This window comes from Myxocyprinus asiaticus, chromosome 6 (genome assembly GCF_019703515.2).
Source record: "Myxocyprinus asiaticus isolate MX2 ecotype Aquarium Trade chromosome 6, UBuf_Myxa_2, whole genome shotgun sequence".
Lineage (NCBI taxonomy): Eukaryota > Metazoa > Chordata > Actinopteri > Cypriniformes > Catostomidae > Myxocyprinus > Myxocyprinus asiaticus.
Window position 1 is genome coordinate 34,435,088 of NC_059349.1, and position 25,696 is coordinate 34,460,783.

Consider the following 25,696-nt stretch of genomic DNA (forward strand, 5'->3'; position numbering starts at 1 on the left):
TTTGTTTTAAGCTTATAACTTGTAGTAAACTGTAGTTTTAAATGACAAAACCACACTTCTGCCTAAGCTATATAATTAAAATAAGTTTATTTTGTTTTTGCATCATTTTAGCTTACATCTGACAAGTGTGTTTCTTTTTTCTTCTATGTGCTCTAATTAATATAAAACACACACTAGACTACAAATATATGCTTATTCTGTGCAATTTGTACTTTTTTGTGTCAAATTACATTAATGTTGTCCATCAACAGTGTGCTGTCACTTTAATTGTGTGTGGGCTGCACTACAAAAATAGACTCGGAGCCTGCAGCGGCAGGGGCGTGGTCGAACGTTCGTCCGGAGAGAGAGAAAAAAGCTTTTGAGTGTTTGTCTAATTAAAGACCTACTTTTGAGTTGAAGTCCCAAGTTTCCCGTTTCATCCTTTCCCACCCAACAAACTCCTTTACACTGGTGCCGAAACCCAGGAATACTGGAGGAAATAAACTGGCATGGAGTCCTCGCAGTTGGCAGAAGCCATCAAGTCCCTCGCCAGTATGCATCACGCACAACATCAGGCCCTGCTTGAGCTGCACCAGGACCAGGATCGCTGATTCCAGGAGGTGCTCCAAGCTCAAGCAGAGATCTGGCACATGATCCGGAGCTTACTGCAACAGGAGAAAGCCCCGGCCGTGACCCCGGTCCCAGCAGCCCCCATGCCTCCGGTCATCCTCATGAAAATGGGGGCAGAAGATGATCCGGAGGCATTCTTGGACTTGTTTGAGAACATGGCTGAGATCTGGGGCTGACCACGTGCTCAGTAGGCAGCCAGACTCCAACAAATACCGGCAGTGAGTATCCTGGTCTACGACGATCTGAGGAAGACCATCCTGCAGCGCAGGATCGCAGCCCTGAACAGTACCTACAACACATCCTGTCGATGAAGATGGACGTGCGCGGCTGCCCATTTGCCTTCATTCAACAGCTCTGTGACGCCTGCTGGAAGTGGCTGCTGGCTGAGGACCGCGATGCTGAGGGAGTCATCGATCTTGTGGTACTGGAACAGCTTATCCGTCATCTACTGAAAGGAATGGCGGAGTGGGTCCAGTGCCACTGCCCGGCGTCGCTGGAGGAGGCCGTCCAACTGGCCGAGGACCATATGTTGCTGTATCAGAGGGCGGAAGAGCCCTCCAACTCTCTTTCCTCTCCCCCTGTGTTTCCCTCCTCTCTCTCCTCTCACTCTGTCCCTTTTCTACAGCCCATCCCGGTTCCCAGAAAGTGCGGAAATGTGCTGCTGAAGCCAGCTCCCCATTCGCGGGGATTTGCCCTCCCGCCGATAGCCCCGATGTCTCTTCGCACTTTCATATCCATATTTCGCTATTATAAGAGTGGTTTTATTGAGTGACACGGGATGCTCAGATAAAAGAGGATACAACCAAACTGTTAATACCACAGAGCCATCGGGAAATGTTATTCCATACGGCTCATTATAATCCGATGGCGGGTCACTTAGGGCAGGAAAAGACACTGAACTGACTAATGGCCCGTATCTATTGGCCGGGCAATCACGGGGATGTTTACAGGTGGTGTGCAGCATGCCGTGAATGTCAGCTGGTGAATCCGCCGGCCACCCCAAGAGCGCCGTTGCACCCCCTTCCATTAATCGAGGTCCCCTTCAAAAGAATTAGCATGGACCTCGTTGGGCCATTAGAGCGGACAGCACGTGGGCATCGCTTTGTGTTGGTTCTGGTGGACTATGCAACACGAAATCCGGAAGCAGTGCCTCAGCACATAGTGTTGTAGAGGCACTCTTCAGAATAATCTCCCGAGTGGGGATTTCGAAAGAAATCCTCACTGATCAGGGCACTACGTTCATGTCACGTACACTACATGAACAATACAAATTATTGGGGATTAAATCGATTCGCACTAGTGTTTACCACCCACAGACAGGCGGGTTGGTGGAACAGTTTAATAAAACCCTGAAAAATATAATTCGTAAGTTCGTACACAAGGATGCTAGAAATTGGGACAAGTGGCTCGATCCCCTGTTATTTGCAGCTGGGGAGGTCCCACAAGCCTCCACAGGGTTTTCCCTATTCGAGCTGCTGTATGAGCGGTGACCGCATGGTGTGCTCCACATCATGCGGGAAGCTTGGGAGGAGGGATCTTCAAACAGTAAAAATGAAATTCAGTACATTCTTGATCTTAGAGCAACTCCACACTTTGTGTCAACTAACACTGGAGAACTTGCTCCAAGCTCAAGATCGTCAAACCGACTGTATGACAGGGGCACTTGGCTATGGGAGACATTTGCACCGGGAGACAAAGTTCTTGTATTACTCCCAACGTCGAGCTCTAAATTACTCACAAGTGACAAGGGCCCTTTGAGGTCACACGACATGTAGGATATCTCGATTATGAGGTAAGGCGAACAGATAGAGGTGACACACGTTAAATATAACATCTCAATCTCCCGAAATTATGGAGGGAGGCGGTCCCTGTGACGTTGGCAATGGTGGTTCCGGAGAGGGCGGAGCTCGGGCCGGAGGTGATCTTCAAAGCCAATCATGTCACCCCTGTCACTTGTGGGGACCACCTCTCACCGTCGCAAGTCACAGAGGTTGCCAGGTTGCAAAAGGAATTTACAGACATGCTCTCCCCTCTGCCTGGTCGTACAAACCTCAGTCAGCACCACATCAAGACTGCACCCGGGGTAGTGGTACATAGTCGTCCCTACCAACTGCCCGAGGACAAGAAAAAAATTGTTCGAGAAGAATTATATGCAATGCTCGATATGGGAGTAATAGAAGAATCCCACAGCGAGTGGCGGGTCGGTACGCTTCTGTGTAGATTATAGGAAAGTCAATGCGCTGTCTAAATTTGAATCATATACAATGCCTCGTATTGATGACTTGCTCGATCGGTTGGGCACAGCTTGCTTTTACTCGACACTGGATATGACAAACGGTTATTGGCAGATCCCCTTAACACCAATTTCCCACGAAAAAATGGCGTTCATCCGGAGAGAGAGAAAGCGGTAAGGTTGCACACACCTGAGCGCAATAATGTCTAACACCTAACTCTGATTGCAGTAAGCACTGGGGAGAGTGATATAAGGAGGAACCATGCCAGAGATAGCGAGAAACACACAAAGCCGAGTTTGTGTGAAAGTGACTGCAAAAAGCAAATGTTTATAAGTGTCTGCTGAAAAGCTGTTTTGAGTTTTAGTCTAATTAAAGAACTACCTTTGAGTTGAAGTCCCATGTTTCCTGTTTCCTCCTTTCCCACCCAACAAACTCCTTTACAGAGTCGAACCCTCACTGCACTGCAGCTCACGTAACCCTCACACTTCGATGTGAATGCTCCAACCTGCTAACATGGGCGCCAAAAAAAACAAACAAACAAACAAAAAAAAAAAGCTCTACTCACATGCCGCTCATGCTTGTGATGTGAAACGGGCGTAAGTCAAACCCCTTACCCAAACCCTGAGTGGCAGAATTTGTTCATTGATATTTCAAACCTAATCTCATAGAATGAACATTACTAAAACTACATTTTTGCAAACTGAGTTTTACGTGCCACTTTCTACTTTTGCTGCAGTATTCTGGTGAATTAAACACTAGACGCGCTATAGCAACTGTGCGTTTTATTCACTTTTACAAAAATCCCAGGTACTATGGCTGTTTATGATTTTATACACAATTATTTTTGCATTCAGTCCTTCATTCTTTTTTTCTCACACCCTGCTATGTTATGACACCATAACACTTTTACTCTAATGCATCATTTGAAAAACTATACATTAAAAAACTTGCATTACAGGCCTACCTCCATTTACCCACATATACTAATATGATTAACTTCTGTGGTAGCTCACCTGATAGATCATTAGACTTAGGACTCAGAGGCTGAGCCTCGAGCCCTGCCAAGCATGCTCTGAGTGAAAGTGAAGCAAAACAAAATTACGTGGTTGCTTCAGAATTTTTTTTTTAATTTTTTTATTTAGAATTTGCTTTTAAAACACTATCAGTTAGGTTTAGGCATTGGTTAAGTGTAAGGATGCCTGTTTTCTTTTTTTTTTTTTTTTTTCTATCATTTATCTTTTAGGACACTATCAGTTAGGTTTAGGCTAAAGTTTTAGGTTAGGGAGGTACGTTTTACTCATTAAAACATCCACATTATATTCACCTTAAAACCATCATCTGATTACAGCATCATCCCCCACCCCGTATTGTATCAACTTGAAATTAATTTGTTGAAAAAAGTTTTACCTTTCTGTACGAGCCAAGTTGTATGATATCTTACGATTTTGTCACTTGGTACAAGTTGCCTTGGGACTGTGTTGGTTGAATCAAAAAAGTTCACTGATAAAACAAAGTATTATGAAGATAACAGTAAGGCCTGTAATGAAATAAACTAACTTGTAATCATTGCTAATAAAAAAAATAAAAATAGGATGTAGATCATTTGTCGTGAAATTGTGAATATGACGTCAGCTATAGTGCACATTTTGTTCTTTTACTGACGATGAAGGCAACATCACTACCTTTTTTGCATGCCGAAACTTAACGTTCAGTATCTTAACAAGATTGGCTGCATCATTTCCCAACTAATGGAGCAGCAAATGGGATAACAAGGCCCTCTAGATTTGCGGGCTGTCTCTGAAATTAGCACATTTACGAGCTCTGTCTAAATTAAACAAATCATTGATTTTATGTAAGGGAGTTCTAGCACCATATTCTGGAGCTGAGTCTTGGAGAAACTTGAGAGCTATCAGGTTTGACTGGTTGCGTTGTCTCACCTTCCTTTCATTCCTGATGCTGTTTCCTGTGAATAGAGAAAAGAAACAATCCATCGCCCCCCCCCCCCCCCCCCCAGGTGCTCAGTGCCACACTGCCACGAGGAAACAAAGCTCTGCTCCTGAAACGAGCAAAAGCTGCGTGTCCCCCTGTTGGAGTATGACACACGCCGGGCCCAGCCTTTAGTTAAATATGAAAGCACAGAGAATGCGTGTGTGTGTGTGTGCGTGTATGTGTGTGTGTGTGTGTGTGTGTGTCTGTGTGTGTGTGTGTGTGTATTTGGAGAGAGCGTCTGCCAGGACTCACGGAATCAGCTGCAGAGCCATTTTTAGAGCTCTTATTTCCCCTTCTCTCCCCATTGCCTTTCATCATGTAGCACTGTCTACAGTATGAATGTTGACGCTCTCGCTCTCCCCCTCTGTCTTTCAGTCTCTCTGTTCTTTTGTGTGTATTTGTGTGTATGCGTGTATAAAGACATTGCAATAGACTTTGGTGATCCATTGAGAGTGATGGGTGTCCTCAGGTTCAGATATAGAAAAGAAAAGAGGCCTTTAGTAATTCCAGTTTAAACAAGGCGATCAGCCTGGTTCAGATCCCGTACTAGGCTGAATCTTCTTCGTGGTACCTAAAGTACAGGGAACAGTTGAGGAAGAAACAATGTAAGAGAGATTTATTGAGTGTATTTTGCAGGACTGTGATTTACTCATTTGCCCTCTCTATCTTTGTCTATCATTAACTTTTTTTCTTTCCACACTCTACTACATTTGTCAGTAGATGCAATTATCATTCCATATCTCATTTCCTTTCTTTACCCATCCTTTTCCTGGTTCTTTTTCCTGAAAAGTGTTGAAATTGTATGTCAGACTTGGTATAACGTGTTTGTTTTTGTCAGGTGAAGCGAAGAGTAAATCACTTGCTCTGATTGGTTTCCAATATTTTAATAACTGTCAGTCATTTCCACAGCAGCAGAGTTTTGCTTGTCCATCAAATTGCTCTTCCCTTCTTACGTCCCCCTGCATTATTTTCCCTCCTTTTTGTGTGGTCTTTATTCAAATTAATTCATTTTTTTTTTAATGCTGGAGACAGGCTCAGTGACAAAGGCGTAATCTTAGGTTACAGTGCAGGAATACAGCATTTAATTTACTAGCTCTTAGCATGAGCACTTCCAAAGCTAAGTGACAGAAATGAATAGCCATCTGAAGCACATGGTTGACATATGCTAATGAAGAATTCTTGCTGAGGCTCCATTGTGTGGGACATCTCACTAGAAGTCTTCTGGTAGCCGTTTCACTGGAACCACAGTTGTAAAGGTAATAATTAAGACCTGACTGATGTGTTGTAATGATGTCTCTGTTATTACAGCGGTCATCCTGCTCCAAACAACAGGTCCCACAATTACTGCTTCGCCCTGCATTACAGGGACATCCGAGAAGTCAAAATCACTCAAATTAAACGTGACGTTTAACTTTGTTTTTGAGCACTGATGATTTTTGCTCCTGGTTCTCTTATGCTCACATAAGTGTGGCAAGAACAATAAATCAGACTTGAAAACACTAAAAAGCGCTAACATATATCAGACCAGAATAACACTATTTATCAAATACATCAAGCAAATTTTGAAACAATATCATACTTGAAAATGAATATGTTACTGAAATGTTAGTGAGTTTAAGTGACAAAACATTTCTCTGATATCAAAGTTCAAACATTTTTATTTATTTATTTATTTATTTTTACTTAAATTGGTTAGGGCACTATAAACTTGTAATAATTTGTTAAAGGCTCTATCATCAAGAGAAAACTAATCATTTACAAATAGATGAAGCTCTCTGGCTACCTCAACTTTTATATCGACTCCAGTGTAGTACACTTATAAATGTCCCAGCTTTACTTGAAATTGATTCAATCAAGTCATCGTAATATGTTTTGTTATTTGATACAGTCCAGAGAGAATGTAAAATAATTTCAATTGAATCATGGGGCTCTGGAAATGGAGGAGAGGATTTCTGCTTAAGCCTGGTAAAAAGAGCTGTCATCAAAGCACTTCACCAATCCACACCAGTCCATTTAGAGACATGTTAAGAGACTGAGGCCTGAAATTTGATTTTGAATGGAAAGGGACCTTGGACATGGATGGGCTTTTTCCTCCTCTGTTTCACTGATGCTTTAACGGAGGTCATTAGCAATACAAGAGAGTGCTAATGTAATGCAGTAATGCACACACAGTATGTATGGCTACTCCTCTCCCATCACCCCAACTCTGCACTCTCTCTGACCCTTTGGACTCTGACCTTACAGCAAGTAAAGGAACACATTAAACAAACTTGCTGGAATAAGGGTGTACTCTCATTATTAAAAATAATAAAGTATTAAAATAAAAACCCAAATACTTTCCCGAATAAGAAACTTGTTGACATTTGTAAACTTTGCTTTATATTCGCTCTCTGCTCGAAGCGTGACTCCAGCAGTGTGTAATTCCAACTCTGTCCAGCAGGTGGACGGGATTTTCTGCGTGTTGTGTCAGGTAGACACTCGAATCATAGGAGCCTAATACAGTTTGAACATGCTTCCCAACAACCTCATTTAACTTGGGTAAACCTGTTAAAAAATGATCTCGTAGCTTTAAAATATCGATATTTAGGCATGTGTTATATGATAATGCATCAGAACCATTTTCCCACTTTTTGCTGCCTGACAAATGTTCTCAAAATGCATTAGTTATTGCAACAAATAACAAAAAAAAAAAAAAAAAAAAAAAAAAAAAAAAAAAGACTGTTACTACTTTCCCCTTAATATCGAAAATGTGTTATATACTGTGTATAATTACACTAAAAAAAAATTACAAAAAAAATAAAAAAATAAAATAAAAATAAAAATAAAAACGTTCATGCAACGGGACACCGACTTACCTATTTCCTCGTATTATTTTTTAAACGTCTTTTGTTTTGCCGTGGACTTAATTTTCTAGGTCTTCTAAATGGTAAAGAGAGAGGATAATGCATTCCGTGCTCACAAAACAGCCCATGAGATCCCCCACGGGAACGTGGAGAGGGGGGTCAGGGTCTCCGCGAGGAGGAGAGAATGAATGTCAGTCAATGAGCGAACCTGGCGCTGAGCGGCAGCACTGCACCTCCAACACTGTTTCCACCTCTGATCAAATCTCTGCCTATCGTCTCTACTTTGCCACTGAACGCACACTCGTTCTCATCGGTACATGCAACTGATACAACTCTCAACAAGCGACACGACCCAGGAACTCTCTGTCTCACGCGCGGCGACCATCTCACATTCTTTCAGCGAGGTGCGACTCTTCTTCGCGGTGATCTCCGGTGCTTTCTTTCGGCTGTTTAGAAAAGTTTCGGTTGGGGGGGAATAAAAGGACAGCTCAAACCTTCCAAAGGATTTTTTTAAACAACGTAAGTGCTCCGAATGTCTTGACGGTGATTGTTTTTTTTTTTTTTTTTTTTTTTTTTTTTTTTTTTGCCAAACGGGAACTTGCCCGCGTCTAATGTTTCCTGTATCTGTGAATAAACCTAGTTGTATCTGAATGCTTGTTTAATATTGAGTGACCTCGAGCCTGATTTAACGCACCCTAGCGCGGCCGTTCCATGCTGCAGGACAGCACTGCATTGTTACTGTTGTTGTTTGTTGTTGCATTGAAATAGAGTTACGCGCAAGGTGATGATGCGCAACTTTTTGAATCCTTGTTTCATATCAATTGGTCTCGTATCAGATATGTTTGTCTCGCGCATAATGGCTTGATTGCGCCAATTACTTTAGTGACTGACTTTATGGAGCAGTGTCGCGTTTAGTGTGGATGAGTAACTGAACTCCTAAAACCTTTCAGCAGTTTACTTTGGTGTGACTTTTACGTCAGTTCTTGGTGACAAAGTACTGAAAATGTCCATTTGACCTCCGGTGACTGATTGGAATGTATGTACAGCCATCGTCGGAGAGTGTAACTGTTTTATATATTAGGCTACTGTCACATATGAACCATGTGACCATAAGCAGTTTTAATAATATGACATGGCTTAGTCTTTCAAAAATGCCGGTAAATAAAAAGTTTGTAAACAAAGACAGCTATTTGTCCTCCTCTTGAACTTCTATTTAAGAGTTGTGAGTTCTGCGGGGTCGTGGGAAATTGGGCAAGTCATTGAAATACTAGTGTTTTTGTTGACAGAACTGAAAGATGGAGATGTAAATCTGAAATAATGATGCCCGTGATGTTGTTAATGTGTTTGCGGCCACCCACGAAAATAACATGGTTGTGATGTTTGGTAGTTGAACCTTAATAACTAAACGTTATAGGAGTAGACCGAGCTTACTGGTGCTTTAAAACCAGCTGGTTGGGATGTTCAGTTACGCTCCCATACGGATTTTCAACTAATTTGTGACTGGTAGTGGATGTGAAAACCACTCCTGTGAGTGGAGATTTTACTATTCCAATTTATTGTCTGTAATCACACCGGTAATTTATGCGCACGAGGCCAATGTTGCGGATAATTTATATATATTTTTTACTGAAACCACAATAGACTTTTGGTCCGTTTAACACTGTCTATATCTCTTCATGTGCGTGTGTGCTACGTTAAAAAAGAAATATTTAGTTTTAAAAGAATCTGTCAATAACTGTTCTTAAATAGGAAAACTACAGGTCTGCTTAGGGCAATTAGTTTAGACAGCACTTATAATGATGAAACTGTATAACATTCTTGCAGAAGGAAACATGGTGGAAGGAAACACCTGTTTACTATGGGTCACTACAATTTACACAGCACAAACGGGAGTGTTTCCGCATGTGCTCACAAGTTTTTAATAGAATTTCCAAGGAAAATTCTAAACAGAGCTTTCAGACTGAGACTTATCCTTTAGTGTAGGCTATACTTTTTATTATTATTATTTACAAAAGGGCCCCTTTACTTGTTTTAGAATTTTTGATTATTTAAATAATGACAAAACTTCTTAAAAGCGTTGTTTAGTCAATATATATATATATATATATATATATATATATATATATATATATATATATATATATATATATATATATATATATATAAATGTGTGTGTGTGTGTGTGTGTGTGTGTGTGTGGAAAAATACAAACCAGTTAAGATTTAAAAAAAAAAAAAAAAAAAAAAAAAAAAAAAACTGGTCTTTAATTCAAACATACTATTACGCGAACCTTGGGAAGCCTTTGCGTAATAGTAACTATATTTACATTTATAGATTAATGTAATCTATTTCAAAAATTTCAGTCGTGTTCCTGTAGACCTTTACACATAAACATATGTTTCTTCTTAAATGCACAGTCACATCAATTATTTATTTGTGATCACAGATTACACTTAAATAAATAGCTTCATTAATTTAACATTTTTCATTCGTGAATTTTGAATTTACATTTGAAAGTAAGAGTTTATTGCTCATTAATGTATTAACTTATTCAACAGTCTTGGTAAAGAGGAAACTATTAAACAATTTACAATTGTGAATATAGCCTATTGTGATGATTTGTGTTATAATATATTTAGCTATATTATTATTATTATTATTATTATTATTATTATTATTATTATTATTATTATTATATACATTTATAGTCACACAAAATAGAATAATAAAGTGTAGTGCTTTACACTGTACAATAGTTTTTACTCGTTTATTGGTGCAAATTTTCTATAGGACAAATGGACTGTTTTCGCGCGCTTTCATACAGACAGTGATGCAAGCAGAATCATTTTTCAAGATTACACGCTTAATTTCCTCGATATTTAATTATAGATTTTTCTGTCATAAATCTTAATTATTACACTTAATAATTTTATTGCACCATGTTGGATGGTCACTTAGATTTTGAAATAGCATCAAATGCGTTATGTATTTAATTTTGGAAGTATGAAATTAGGGTCCTTAAAAAGATAAGTGTGTCAATTGGTGCTTCTACTGCAATGATTAGCTAAAGTGATCAGTATTAGAAAATGGACAGTGGGATACAGAGTAACCTTGTGGAATATGCTGCATTTTCTTAATACAAGTTCATATGTTATTAATTTTCCTTAAGGTCATACGCAAAACCACTATATAAAGACTGCATTATAATTTAAACAAATTATTTCTGAATTAGGGTGCGTCTTATTTCTATCGATTTAAAAAAAAAAAAAAAAAAAAAAAAAAACTTTTACCCGAATGATTAACTCTAAAAACACAAATGAATGCATGGCACCCTGTTGCACTCTTGCATACAACTCCAAAAGTGCAATCAATTTAATTCACTCAGATTTGATCTCATAAAGGAACACATTTATTTTTCATGCCTCGAATTATCAAACACCTTGTCCCGATGGCAGTAGCTGCTGAGACAGACAACACACGAGGATGGAAGAAAAGTAACAGATGATTTATTCTTCAGCATTTCGATTTTCAGCCCTGCTTCTTCTTTTCTATCCTTTTCAGCGTCGATGTCAGTTGTTATTGCTTCTCATTGATCTCCTTGCAAAGTGAGAAGTGAACTAAAATTAATGTCGATTCCAATGGCCGGATCAATGGCCAGAGTTATTTTAATCTGGATTTGTGCGCTGCGTAGAATTAAAAAAAATCGGAGAGCGAGCAAGCGGAATCAACATATTTATTCTTGCTAACAGGAGAAGAGGAGAGCATCCTGCCTATAGAGAGAGCGAGGATGGAAACAGCAAGACCGAGCGTTAAACAGCCGCATTAAATTGCAACGGCTCCAATTTACAATAATAGCCATGCGTCCAAAAAAAATCTGGTCTGGGTTCTAGAGACAAATCCATCCGACACTGCGCACCGAAAGTAAATTAAGCACACATTTCTCAAATGCACCGGCTCGATTACCCTTTTGTCTATTCCGTGTTATCGACAAGCGTGCTGTTTCAAACGAATTAAACCAGAATTAACCCCGTTAACTCATATCCACCCTCCCTCGCGCATGTTTATGTTTTCACTTGCTAATAAACACTTGACTGAAAGCTCATTTGTCATGCAGATGGTGGGACGGGATGCAATTAAAATAATCTACAATAATAACACTGTTTGGGCATTGCGAAAGGCCGTGTCCTTCTAAGGATTCTTTGGAAACCATCGAAAAGTCGCTTCAGAAATATTCAGATGCGCGTGTGACAAATGTTTGGACGGTTATATAAAGATGAAAATGATCAGGTGTAGTGCTTGGATTGCCTAACTTCACCATGTCCCCTTCCATTATGTTTTGAAGCGTGCAGACACGCCTATTCGTGTACCTTTTTATTTAGTCCCGAGGCGGAACATTTGAAATTTTATGGTGAGTGAGATACTTTGTTTGTTAGGTAAAGCGCCCCAACCGCAGTAATGCCTTTGTATAAAATCTTGTGATGCTCGGAGGTTTTGAATACTGATGACCGATTTCGTCCTTACGCGTTAGCATGTCTATTTAAATATATATTTTAGATTCTCATTATTTAGAGTTATACTTTTGGATTCTGGTCATATTATTATTATTATTATTATTATTATTATTATTATTAATCTAACTGCAAGTAATTATTATTATTTTTCCCGACAGGTTAACGCGCTCATAAACTACTGTTACCATGTCTATTTACATTTAATTAATTGATTACTACTATATTAAATTGACTCATAATCACTTTACAGAAATTTGTATTATTTCTTTGGCTTCAGTCATGCCTATGAAACTCAATGGGGCGTCGGCCATGCGCGCACTCTTTTTATTTTGAAGTGCAGAAAGCATTTTTATTTTATTTTATTATTATAATTATTCAAAATATCTGCTTTTACAGCTTAGAGGACTTTATCACATTTTTAAATATATAATCAAAAGCTGAAATGAAATGAAAATGTCTATATATCATGCATAAAGACAAAACACTGCATTTCATTTAAATTCAAAGTGAGATTTCTTTCAGAGACTGTTCCATTGCAAACTACTGAGCTGATAGAGATACTGCACTACAGTCAACAAAAGCTTTTTGTAATTTGCCTTTTTTTGATTTACCCACCTGTCCATTGAATGTGAGTTTTAGTGCTGTAGAATAAGTTAATTTTACACCCTCTCCCACAAGGCATTACCAGTGCATTTGCCCGGGATCAATAAGAGGCATATATCTATCTGCTTTTACGAATGTTGCTTGTTGTCTTCCCACAGAACATTAGACAATGAGTGGGACACAGCTCATCTCACCACTGGAGATATTTGAAAATGTTACATACTTTAGTTATTCATAGTTTATTCCTAAATGTATCAACTGCTAATCTCATGCAAAAATTTGTATGTATATAAGACTGTTGAGAGAAACACAGAAGGATGCGCATGAAATTAATTTTATTTTCATACTTTGTAGAAAAGGTAATAAAACCACCATCATATATGTTGTGGAACTGATCCAGGAATAAAAGACTAACAGTGCTAGTTAAATTTATCTTGTGTTTTATACGACAGGCTGTCCAGCAAGTTGTCGTCAGGAGGTTGTTTAGAAAAGTCGTAAGAATCCTGACGATTTCACCTTGAGAGTGTGTTGGGCAGGCAGTACTTTCACTGTGCTTCGTTCTCTATTATTGTCGAGCCTCTGGTTGGCTAGCAGTGTGCTCACCGGTGTTCAAACCGGGCGAAATCAAAACAGTGTAATGTCTCTCTCTCTCTGTCTCAGTACACAGTGGCAGGCAGCAGTGGACAACTGTAAAGGGCGGAGGGTGGGGGTGGTGGGGCTTTTTTGCAGTCCAGTGCTGGCTCGGAGCACAGAGGATCCAGACACCTTGCAAATAATCTGGGTTTAGTGAGGAATTAGTTGGCTAAGGTGGGTGGGATGAGACAAACAGTCTATCAGCCCCTGAAATGAATAGGGCAGGCAGGACAGGAAACTTTGAAAATCATTTTGTTCACAATGAATCAATGTTCCCCGGGGTCTACCGCAAAGCTTTATTTGAAAAGCAAATCCTCACTTATGTTGACAGCTTGTGCTGGATGGCGTTTTTTTTCCCTCCGAGAGTAAATTGTAAAAATTTTGTCTTGGAAAAAAAAAAGTTGCAAAAGTTTAGAGGCAGGTCCTCGGTATACTTATGCAGATGATAAGATCCAATAAAGAAGTGATTGATTACCACTATTTATTGCTGGGTTTTATTGTGTGTCATACACTGTGGGGAATTTATTTGTTGATAGTGAACTGGAGTGTTGAGGCACAGCTTGTACTATCGTTACTGATTTAGTTAGCTGTATGTCCAAGTGTCATTATCCTTCACTGCATTCTCACTCTGTCATTAAATCTCACTTTCGCGTCTTCAGAATGCGGCCGTTCATTTTTTATGTCTCATAATGCAGCTGCTGCACATTATTGAATTGTTTCATGGTAGATTTCATATTGCAAGGGCTTTGATTCTAATTCAGCAGGATATATTATCTGTGTGGTCCTAAGTTGCAGGCCAGCCGACAGTGAATGACTGTATTTTCAATAATATCGACAGTCCTTCGTCCTTCGGTCCGAATGCACTTCCTTCGGAATACTAAGTGAGCTGTCCACGCAAGTGCAGCCCAAGCGATACACATGACACCTTTACTCTCCTCACACGACTAACCACAATTTTTTAACACGGCTCCCTGATTGACAAGCTGAGGGGGGCTGGAGTACCATGTTTGTGTCTACCTTACGGCAGCCATTTCAAGTGGATGCTCAAGAAGCCGGTTGTAGATAAACATAAGTTTACCCTTCAGGGTGATTAAACAACATAACGTGTTGGAGTGCTACTAAGACCCAACAGACAATGGTGTTTGGGAAGTTTTCAAGAGTAAAGTAGTTAAAATGTGCTCCACACTGTGTCATTTCCTGCGACATCATTTGAGGGCTCTCCATTTTAGCAGCTGCATACATAACAGCCTTCATACCACATCATATTTTTTGACAGTATTGGAAGCATTTCAGTTAAAGTTAAAAAAGCATGTGAAATTGCTGGCAAGGCTTAATTTAGTGTAGCAATTTGCATGAAATCCTTTAGTCGTGCACATTCTTGTAACTGTTGCCATTTTTAGTCTTTTCAGATGGTGTACTGTCTAGCTAAGAGAGTTAGAGATGTGTGGGTTTTGGTCTGTGTGTGTTTTCTGAGGGTATTGAATGACAGTGTCTGCCCTGTCCTGTAATAAAATGTACGAGTGGCACTTTCACGGTTGTCAACAATCTCTAAATATACTGACTGACAGGCAGAGAAGCAGGATTTGCAGTTTGAATGACACCCCTCTTTCGAAACTTTTTGCATTTTCTCTCAGCAGTCAAATCTGACAGTCATTTGTTTTCTATGAAATTGGATTCATTTGCACTCTTCCCCAGAGCTTCGACAAGAAAATATATTGTTGACAACTTCTTATTTGTCTTTGTTGTATCTCATGGATATCCTTTCTGATTCCTTACATCACTAACTTTCTGAGAGAGAGGACGTTGCACGTAACTGTAACTGACAGTGCGATATCATAACAATGTAATTTGGAAAGGAAATGCAATGCTAAATTCATGTAACTATTCAGTGTTAGATTTATTTAGTTTTATTTTCTTTTGTATATGTTTCCCCCACTGGATAATAAATCTCAATTCTTTTGTTTGTTTCTATGACAAATATGTTTCTTGCAGAGTTATTTTATTATTATAATATTAATAATTCTAAAATATTCTTTATTTTCTAATAATGTTTATGAAAAAGAGATGATAAAATATACTCACTGAGCACTATATTAGGAACACCTGTACACCTACTTATTAATGCAATTATCTAATCAACCAATCGTGTGGCAGCAATGCAATGCATAAAATCACGCAGATAGGAGTCTGGAGCTGTAAAAATGTGATCTCAGTGATTTCGACCATGGCATGATTGTTGGTGCCAGACACGCTGGTTTGATTATTTCTGTAACTGCTGGTCTCCTGGGATTTTCACACACAACAGTCTCTAGAGTTTACTCAGAATAGTGCCAAAAAAAAAAAAAAAAAAACATCGAGTCAGGGCCATAACAAGGTAATCTGGGCCCCCTGAATTTATATTGCTCTGGGCCCCTTTCCTATTAAAACATACAGTTTAGAATTTGTTGTGGGGGCCCCCTGAAACTTTGGGCCCCTAGAATCATCACCACCTTTCACCCCACTAGCTACGGCCCTACATCCAGTGAGCAGCAGTCCTGCGAATGGAAATGCCTTGTTGATAAGAGAGGTCAACGGAGAATGGTCAGACTGGTTCGAGTTGACAGAAAGGCTACAGTAACTCAGATATCCACTCTGTACAACTGCATTGAGCAGAATAGCATCTCAGAATGCACAACATGTCGAACCTTGAGACGGATGGGCTAAAACAGCAGAAGACCATGTCTGGCAATTTATTAGGACCATAGTGTTCCTAATAAAGTGTTTAGTGAGTGTATTTATTCATGCTGAACTCTCTGTAATGGAGGATTTTATTTTGAGACATTTAAAATGGTTTCTTGGATGCGCTGTGCATTTTGCTTAGAAATATTGTTTCATTTTATTCAAATAAAAAACCATCAGGGAGTAGAGAAAGACAAGAGTTGTGTTGGATGTTGTGGTACTACCCCCTTATGACCTCTCCCACTCTCTTTTTTTTCCTCATGCTCACACACACACACACACACACTTTCTGGCATGTCAGTGTGTGTCAGGCTGACTCACTGCTCTCTCCAGTTGCTCTGGGACACTGGCTTCTCAGTTTGTGCATGCTTTTGTTCGTGTGTGTAGCTGGGGCACCAGACAGACCAGCCGCAGCCACAGAAATGATTAGCACATCTGTACAACACTCAGCCCAGTTATGCCCCCACTTTCTCTCTCTCGTGTGCACCATTGGGGGTATCCTGTGTCCTTTTATTGGATTGTCAGTTTCACACTGCCTGACTGCGCTGATGGTAATGATAATAAAATTGAAATATCCAGGTACTTATCACTGTATTACCTTGCTATCAACACCCACCTGCACTCATTTTTTAGAGGTTATCTGAGGGGAGAGATTCGATACAGAGGCAAAGCCTTGATGAGTGAGAGACAGAAAAAAAACGACAGCTGGGGCTTTTGATATTGGTACATTTTTAAGGTGCTATTTTCCCAACTAGACTGGGAGAGAAGATGAAATGTAACGCAATTCTTGGGCTTCTCGCCAGCATCAAGCGGTGTAGTGTAACTTGTTTTGTGCAGGCAGGAAACGGCACACATTCCCCTGCCATGTATGTGAAAATATAAAGCTCTTTTTACTGGGCCACAGTGAGTGTGCATGCAGATCGAGTTTTAAAATTGATTTAAATGAGTGTTCTAGACAGCTGATATCTGTAAAAAATGCCCTGATAAATTCGCCTTGAGTTTCTTTTATGTATCTGATATTCTGTGTGGCATTTGAAATGGCCTCACCGTGACACAAGTCTAAAGGCCCATCCATTTGAATTACTCTGGATAGAAAGGCCATTCTCCAGATGCATGGATTAAATTCTGTTTTCCCTACCTGCTCCAATACGTATTTCCCCTTTATGCTCAATAAAAGAGTGTTTACATTATTTTTACCCTTTTAAATGCCGTTTTGATTAAAAAAAATAAAATGATTAAGTTCTTACATTTTTTTATTTACTTTTTTTACTGTGCAAACTATTAATTTACTGTGTACAACCAAATATATCAATATTAATCTTCACACTCATTTGTGAATTTCAATTAATTTAAAGGTGCTGTAAGCAATTTTAGCCATTCTAGGATTTTGACAAGCTGAGCCGTTGGAATAGTCACGCCTCTTCTTTCCAAAACCAGCACTCCAAAGATACCACAATGAGCTTTATTGACACCACCAGGAGCAGGAATGGTTGTCAAAAACAACAGCATCAAAATAGCGCCCTCAACTGACAACTGTTATGAGCAACATGGCATAAAAATGGCATTATGCCTCAATATTTCGCTGCAACTACAATACTAGAACACGCAAAATGACTGACAGGCAGAAAGCGTCATTGTCCAAGTCCTGCGGACACCTTTTTTGTTTGCTGTTTACAGTGTCTAGAGCTGTCACAGAGACCGGTGAGATATCTCAGGACACTTATTTCATTAATATCTTTCAGGGAGTAGTAAAAATGTTTGCATACCTTTCCATTAAAAAACAAATCGCTTACAGCACCTTTAAGTGTCCGTTTAACTAATAGACAATCACTTTTGGGTCACCCTCAAGGGATTTTTGAATGACAGACAGACAGACTCACACAAAAGCACACAAATAGACACAGATTCACTAAAACGTTTCTCATTAAATCCACTTTTGCCAACCAGTGAACGTTATCCTCCTGGGCTTCTTGGGCTATTTGGCTGCAGCAGGGGTCAAGGGGTAAAGTGCGGCTAATTTATTCATTCAGTCAAATTTCCTGTGCAGATGGCAGGCTGATACAATATCAGTATGAGAATCCCATCGGAGGCAGAGGACCAGGGTGTTCACATGAGCAGGGCTGCTCTCTTATCTGATCAGCGCGCTGCTCTTATCTGCCTCAGACGCCGTTCTGCTCCACAGACAGGGAGATGGAATAAGAGGCTTATATGTGATCTGAACCTCAGATCTATGGAAATAAACTTTCTATTTTGGAGAGGGAAAAGTAGGCAGGAGTTTCAGAGTGTTTTTTGATGTGGTATGTAACTCCTGCTCTGTTCAACTTTCTTTAGGTGGAGGACCACTGAAGATGAGCCATTAGTGATAGTGATCCAAACTCCTTGCGGCGAACCCGATTCCAAGAGAGAGTTGACAACGGAACAGTTTGCACCATTCTGCCCATACCCTTTACCCCGTCTCTCTTCTCTCCACCCCTTCCCCACACCCCTCTGCTCTCACCCCTTACCCCCCCTACGCCCAACCCCAGCCAAATCACCAAAATGGACTTGCACCGGGCAGCTTTTAAAATGGAGAGCTCCTCCTATCTGCCCAACCCATTAGCATCCCCAGCGCTAATGGTGCTAGCATCGACGGCGGAGGCCAGCCGTGACGCCTCCATCCCCTGCCAGCAGCCTCGCCCCTTTGGCGTGCCAGTGTCCGTGGAGAAGGACGTTCACCTCCCCTTCAACAACGGTTCCTACACCTTCGCCTCCATGTACCACCGACAGGGTGCTGTACCACCAGGCTTCCCCAACAGGGAATTCCCTCCATCTCTCCTCCATCTCCACCACCAGTTTGCCCCACCCAATCTGGACTGTTCCCCTATAAGCATGCTCAACCACAGTGGCGTCGGGGCCTTCCGGCCCTTCGCCTCTCCTGAGGATCGTGATGGAGCAGGAGGGGGATACCAGTCTGCCTTCACCCCAGCCAAACGGCTGAAGGGCTGCCTGGAGGCCGATGCCTCTCCGCACCTGCGCTACTCAGACGCAGAAGGGAAAGAGTATGACTTTGGCGGTGCTCAGATTCCCTCCAGTTCGCCTAGTGCTCTCAAAGCCGTAGAAGATGCTGGGAAGAAGATCTTTGCAGTGTCCGGCCTGCTGTCAGACCGGGAGACCTCGTCCAGCCCAGAGGATCGCATTGAGCGCTGTGAGTACTCTTTTACTTTTTAAACAAAGTGCACTTTTAACGGGACAGAAAACATCGGTACTCTCTTAAATAACATCAGCTACTTTTAGATAAAAAATGTTTTACCCCTCGTGCACAAATGATGTACTGGACATATCCAATAACATACATTTCTTTGATATCCATTTTTGTTTTGCTGTACAAACTGTTTATTTTGCTGGCTATTCTATGTAAGCTAGTTACTGAGTCTCATATTCACACTATATTACAGTAACTGAGACTATGCTGATATTTTTTAATTGTAGTCTGTTTTAATTATTCAATTAATGAGCTAACTCCAAACTCATAATATAGCAAACATATAAATTAAATTGAGCCATAAAAGAAAAAAGAAAAAAACATTTGATAACAAATTAAAATTGTACCCATAGAGTTTTAAATTAATAAGGTTAATTATTAAAAACAAAACCCCAAATGGCAGTATAAATGTCACCAAAGCTTCAAGGTTTTTAGCAATCTTTTTTTAGCACAACTTACCCCATAAATTTCTTGCTGTGATATATTATTCCTGTAATGTAGAAAGTGTGTCCCATGTCACAAGTCAAACTGTTGGGGAATGTTTAGAGACTGTGCCCTGCTGTTCCTACAGAGCAGATAAATTCCACAGATAAAACTCATAAATGAAATTGAGGTTTTTCTTTGGTGAGAGAGTTTGTGTATGAGTATATGTGCATTTGAAGGTGAGGAAATGTGAAATGTGTGCACAGATTCATAAGACCTCTGCAGAGCGGAAGCCCAGTGGTATTATGGTAGTAATCCAACCTGACCACTCTTACTCAAATACAGTCCCAGTGAAAACATTGGTACACACACACACACACGCACACATACACACACGCACACATACACACACGCACACGTACACACACACACTCACGCACGCACGCACACACACAGATGTTGTTGCAGCTATCCATATGAGGACCCTCCATAGACATAATGATTTTTATACTGTATGAACTATAGATTATATCCCCTAACCCTACCCCTAAACCTAACCCTCTCAAAAAAAATCTGCATTGGTACATTTTCAAAAAAACATCGTTTAGTATGTTTGTTAAGCGATTTGAATTATGAAGACACTAGAAATGTCCTCATAAACCACATTTATAGCATAATACCTTTATAATTACCAGTTTGTAACCTAAAACAATGTCCTCGTAAACCACTTAAACCTGCCCACACACACACACACACACACACACACACACACACACACTGTTCTGCCATTACTGCCATTAAATTACTTTTATTCACTAAATGTGAGTCACAAGTGTTAACCAATGAAAAGAGCTTATTGGTTTTGTGAGTAAATCTAATTTGAGAAGGCAATTACTAAGCTTATGAGGCACAATCTCACACACACACACACACACACACACACACACACACACACACACACACACACACACACACACGCACACTACACACACGTTTACTTATCTATCTAAATGCGCACATTCCATAAACTTCTGTTTATATAAAGCTAATTATAATTACTATACAACACAAACAATACCCCTAATACACATTTTTTAGAATTAATTTTTAGAATATAATTGTTTTAGATTTTATTATTATTATTATTATTATTATTATTATTATTATTATTTTTTGCATTTTTAGAATTAAAGCAAATAGTATTTTTTGCTTTATTTATTAATCAATTATAGACACCTCTGAATGTCCCAAATGTGATGTTTTGACAGATTTAGCTAAAGTGTGGCTAAGTATGTGTATGTTTTGGGAGAGACTGTGACCTCATTTGAAGAGTGCGCATGTGCTTGGAACATACCAGATAACAAATGTCATAGGATGGAGCCATACATCATATTACCAAGTCAACACAGCAGAAAGAATTCAACATTTCTGGGAATACAGTGGAGGAAAAAAAGCACATACATTATAAACTATACCCATTTTTACACACCAGTTTAAAATATCGACTGCTGTCCCTCACGTCCGCAAATATGTGCTCAAGTACATTGGGGGAATCCCGGAGTTTTACTTAAGAGGACAACCCCACTTTTGCAGTGCAATTTCTCTGCAGGTCGAAATTGAAAGTTAGGAAAACAAACACAGCAACAATTCTGGAATATCTGGAATTAAGGTGAAGCAACAGAGAATAAAATAGCGAAGTCTTCCTCGGATGCCTACTTAGTGAGCTGCATGTATATGGGAGTACAGAGAAAGCCGATAACACGTGTAAACGTGTACACTGATTTCGAGTCTTAAGCAGCTTTTTCGCAAAAATGGCTTTCTGGTGTCCATGTAAACAAGCTCAGTGTGTGAGGCCTCATTACTTTGTCTGGTCATTTTGAATGCAGAGTTGAAGGTCTTGCTGAATGCTGTCTCTAGTTCTTTTTCTTTTCCCATGTATTTTCTGCTTTCTTTATCCAGCTTGATTTGATATTTCTTGTTTTATGTGACTCTCTGCCACCCTGGCTTTTTCTAATTCCATCTCAGCAACACAACTTTTAAATTTTTTCTTCTTCATCACTTTTTATATGTAAGATCTCTCTCTCAAATCTTCAAATTCCAAATGTTCAAACTTTTAAAAAATGTAATGTTTAAACTTTCACATTTTTAAATCTTCAAATATATATATATATATATTATATATATATATATATATATATATATATATATATATATATATTTACATTTTTAAAAATTAATAAAAAATAAAGAATTCACTTGCATCGCTCACTCTCTAACTCTCTCTCTCGCTCTCTTTGAGCAAAGAGAGAGAAACAGAGAGGCAGAGAGAGAGAGAGGGAGATATGGAAGCACCCTTGATCGAACAGATGAAAGACAAGGGCGGCGAGCTGAGACTGATCCGATAAAAACAGCAACACGCAGGCTGGCAGGACCATGAATGACACCCAACAAGAAATGAGAGAGGAAGGCAGGAGTGAGAGGGAGGAAGAGAGACAGACTAGAGGAGACTGTGTCCAGTATCTCATCTAGAATTTCCTCTCTGAGGGGGTTTCATTTGAGAGCTCCCTTCAAGACTTCCACAGTAGCGCTTTTGAACTGCCAGCCATACAGGAAGCAGCGATACAGTGCTGGTCCATTCGTGTAGAGGGATTATAACACCTTCACCTTCAGATCAGATTAAGAGCAGATAGTGGCTCTCGATGGCCAATCCAAGTATAATCCAAGTCTCTCAATGGGCTGTAATCTGACATTCATACTATCAGATAAGAGCAGCGGCTTCTATTGCTGAAATGTGAGGGGATTACAGTGGCGGAAGGGACAGGAAAACCTCAGCCCACTCTCTTTGGAATGAAGAGAGGGAGTTTTAAAATACAATGATTTGGAGAGTGGGAGACAGTTTTGCTTTTCACTCTCTGCCTCTCTCCTTCTCTTCCTCTCTCTTTTGAAGCTGAATCTAATTAGATTAAACCTTAGGCCCACCAAGGGCTCTAATGCAATTGAATTTCCACCAGTGTTCTAGAAGAGACTTAAATTGGGTTCCCCTTGACTGGGTACCGTGCTACTGGCTGTCATTTCAGGAGCCCTGTCCTCTCTCAGGGGGTGTTAAGCTCCAAATCTGCACTATACAGCAGCCAGTGTTATTCTCAGCCTCCATGCTGGTGAGCAGTAAACCACAGCATGAAGTCCTGTCATGACACAATTTCTGCAGATACATGTAATACGACAGCCTCACCCTGTGGGTATTTATATCTCAGATTATTCAGAGTTACAGTACGTCACATCTAGAGCATCATAGCATACAGTTTCCAATGGTTATTAGGAACTGTAAAAAGTGCAGTTATTACCTTATGGAGCTATTTCTACATGATTTGATCATTGAAAATTACTTTCATAATTTTTATGTAACCTAATGTATTGGGGTTCATTTATTAATATGAAATAATTTCTTTGACTTCAATAAAAACAGTTCATTTAGATGTTGCCACATTAAATATATTTTTTAGATTAACTGACACACTTTTTTACAGTGTTACTGTATATGTAAGTATGCTGCATGTGATTTGAATCCATGTTTTTTGTTCGTATGCACAGGGGGTCTTAAAATTTGAGATCACATTAAAATTCTGGGATTCAACCTCTAATTTAAAACAGAAAATAAAAAAGAGGATTTTAAAAAATAATAAAAAAGAAGCATAATGATGTAAAATAAATAAGAAATATATACCATTCTGCACAACCTCTAGGTCACCAATCGAATAACGAATTAGAGATCATGTTAACTCTTTTGTACAAAAGATCAGATTTCCTTGCTTCTATTGAAGCACACAAGATGCTCTTTGGAACATTCTCAAATTATGCTGGGATAACATGGATCATCAGGTTTTGCACAAACTTTAGTAAAAATTCATTACATTTGTGTGCATTTTTCACACAAATTATCATGATGATAATATAATTTGTAATGAAAAAAAAAAAGTATTAATTTAGAAATATTTTAATAGAAGCATTTTCATTAGTGATCTCAGAACTTTGGACCCCACTGTACATACATACGATTTCAGTGTGTATTTGTGTACGTGTGGACATGTTTATTTGTGTGTGTGTGACAGCTGGTGCTTGTTTGTTTGCCTTTTCTCCTTGCACACATTAGCATGATAGAGTTGAGCACTGAACCTGACCCAGGACAACTATTCCAGCACTACATCCAGAGGGAAAGCGTGTGCGTGTATGTAGGTTTGTCAGGAGTATGTGCTAAACAGAGGCAGTCTGATACAGTGTAACCTGTGTTTTGAATTTCCAATTCCTTTGTGAGAAAGAGAAAAAATAAGACACGAGAGCAAGTCAGAGATGGAGAGAGACAGAAAGGAATGGGGGAGAGAGATGAAAGATAAAAAAATAATAAAAGGCAGGGGATGAGCAATCAGCAGCGCTGTGAGCTGAAACGCAGACTGCAGCTGCCTTCCTGAGCAGCTGAAATAAAAGGGAAAAAATCCTTAAGACAACAGTGCACAGCCACACAGGCTTCCTTCCTGATGTGACCAGCTCGTGAGCCGTGTGGGCCTGTCTTCATAAATCCCTGCTGATTTACGGGGAACTGGGTGGCTGGTAGCTCCATGTGTAACCCCCACCACCCCAGCAGTAAGCTGCTCGGGCGATCAGGCCTTAAAGCAGTGCCACCGGCCACCTGTCCTTCCCCGTGGAGCTACCGCTATCTCTGTATGCTCATCCTGAACTTCAAATGATTTTTGCTCAGGTCGATATAGAGCACAGATTATAGCACACATCAACACATGTTAAAAGATTCTCCCGTGTCCTCCCTGAACGTGTCAATCACAAGGATATATTGTTACGGCAAACCTGGTGGGGACTTGTGCTCTAATTTACACGCTGCTGAGCAGTAGCACTGAGATGTATTGTGTTAGCATAGTTATTTTTTGCATTGCGTCTCCCTGTCTCTGTCTGGCTTTGTAGATGCCAGTCAGCCACGGGTTCGGGCCTTTAATTATTTGTCGGTGCTCTTTCTCTGTCTCTTTTTCCTTCTCCTGATCTCTCTCTCTCGCTCTCTCTCTTTCTCCCACTCTGTCTGCATGATTGATTCTTGTTTTTATGCTTTTCGACTGGGCCGCACAGATCTGTCAGAGTGTATAGTTATTCCTCTGTCTTTTCCCTTTCAAAAGCTCTAAAGAGCAGTGTGCACTGACAGCTGTTAAAACACACAGTTGTTGTTTTTTTTTTTTACCTCTTTTTTTTTGTCAGAGAGCAGATGTCAGTGGCGTGTTTGTGTGTGTTTTTCTTTCGGATGTATTGAAAACTTTGGAAAACAGTTGCAGCGGAAGTAGTAAATCGCAAATACACTAGGATACATCATAATAAGGGAAATATGTTATTGACAAACACAGTGACAAAAAGCGTATACGTGCCGTTCTTACCTTAAAGGTATAGTTCACCCAAAAATTTACATTTTGTTATCATGTACCCATCGTAATGTTGTTCAAAACCTAAATGACTTTCTTAATACCATGTAAAACAAAAAGGAGATGTTAGATAAAGTGGTCAATCTCAGTCACCATTCACTCTCTTTACAATGAAAGTAAATTGTGACTAAGGCTAACGTTCTGTCTAACATCTCTTTTTGTGTTCCATTCACAGGTTGGAACAAGAGGATGAGTAACTTATGACATTATTTAGGGCTGAACAATTTCGACCAAAAATCGAATTCCGATTATTTTGAAAAAGATTGTGACTGCAATATGATTACTATTAATAAAGAATAAAAATAAATAAATAATAATAAAAAAAAAAGAAAAAAAAAGAAAAATTGTAAGTGTTTCATTTGGACCAGAATTAAGTCATGGGCAAACATGGTCTACTGCCAATATAAATACTGTTCAT

At 39.7% G+C, this 25,696-nt stretch overlaps 1 protein-coding gene across 7 annotated transcripts in view; it reads left to right on the forward strand.

Moving 5' to 3' along the window:
• The first annotated feature begins 7,957 nt into the window (after positions 1 to 7,957).
• The window catches only part of LOC127442125 (E3 ubiquitin-protein ligase RNF220-like), a 159,257-nt gene continuing 141,518 nt past the window's right edge, over positions 7,958 to 25,696 (forward strand). For 3 of the 7 annotated variants that reach the window (XM_051699940.1, XM_051699943.1, XM_051699944.1), the window contains exons 1-2: positions 7,970 to 8,194; positions 18,472 to 19,324. In XM_051699940.1, the coding sequence (XP_051555900.1) occupies positions 18,679 to 19,324 (646 nt within the window). In that variant the 5' untranslated portion in view covers positions 7,970 to 8,194; positions 18,472 to 18,678. Of the gene's footprint in view, positions 8,195 to 18,471; positions 19,325 to 25,696 lie in introns of all 7 variants that reach the window. The other 4 variants (XM_051699938.1, XM_051699941.1, XM_051699939.1 and 1 more) reach the window with 3 other exon arrangements.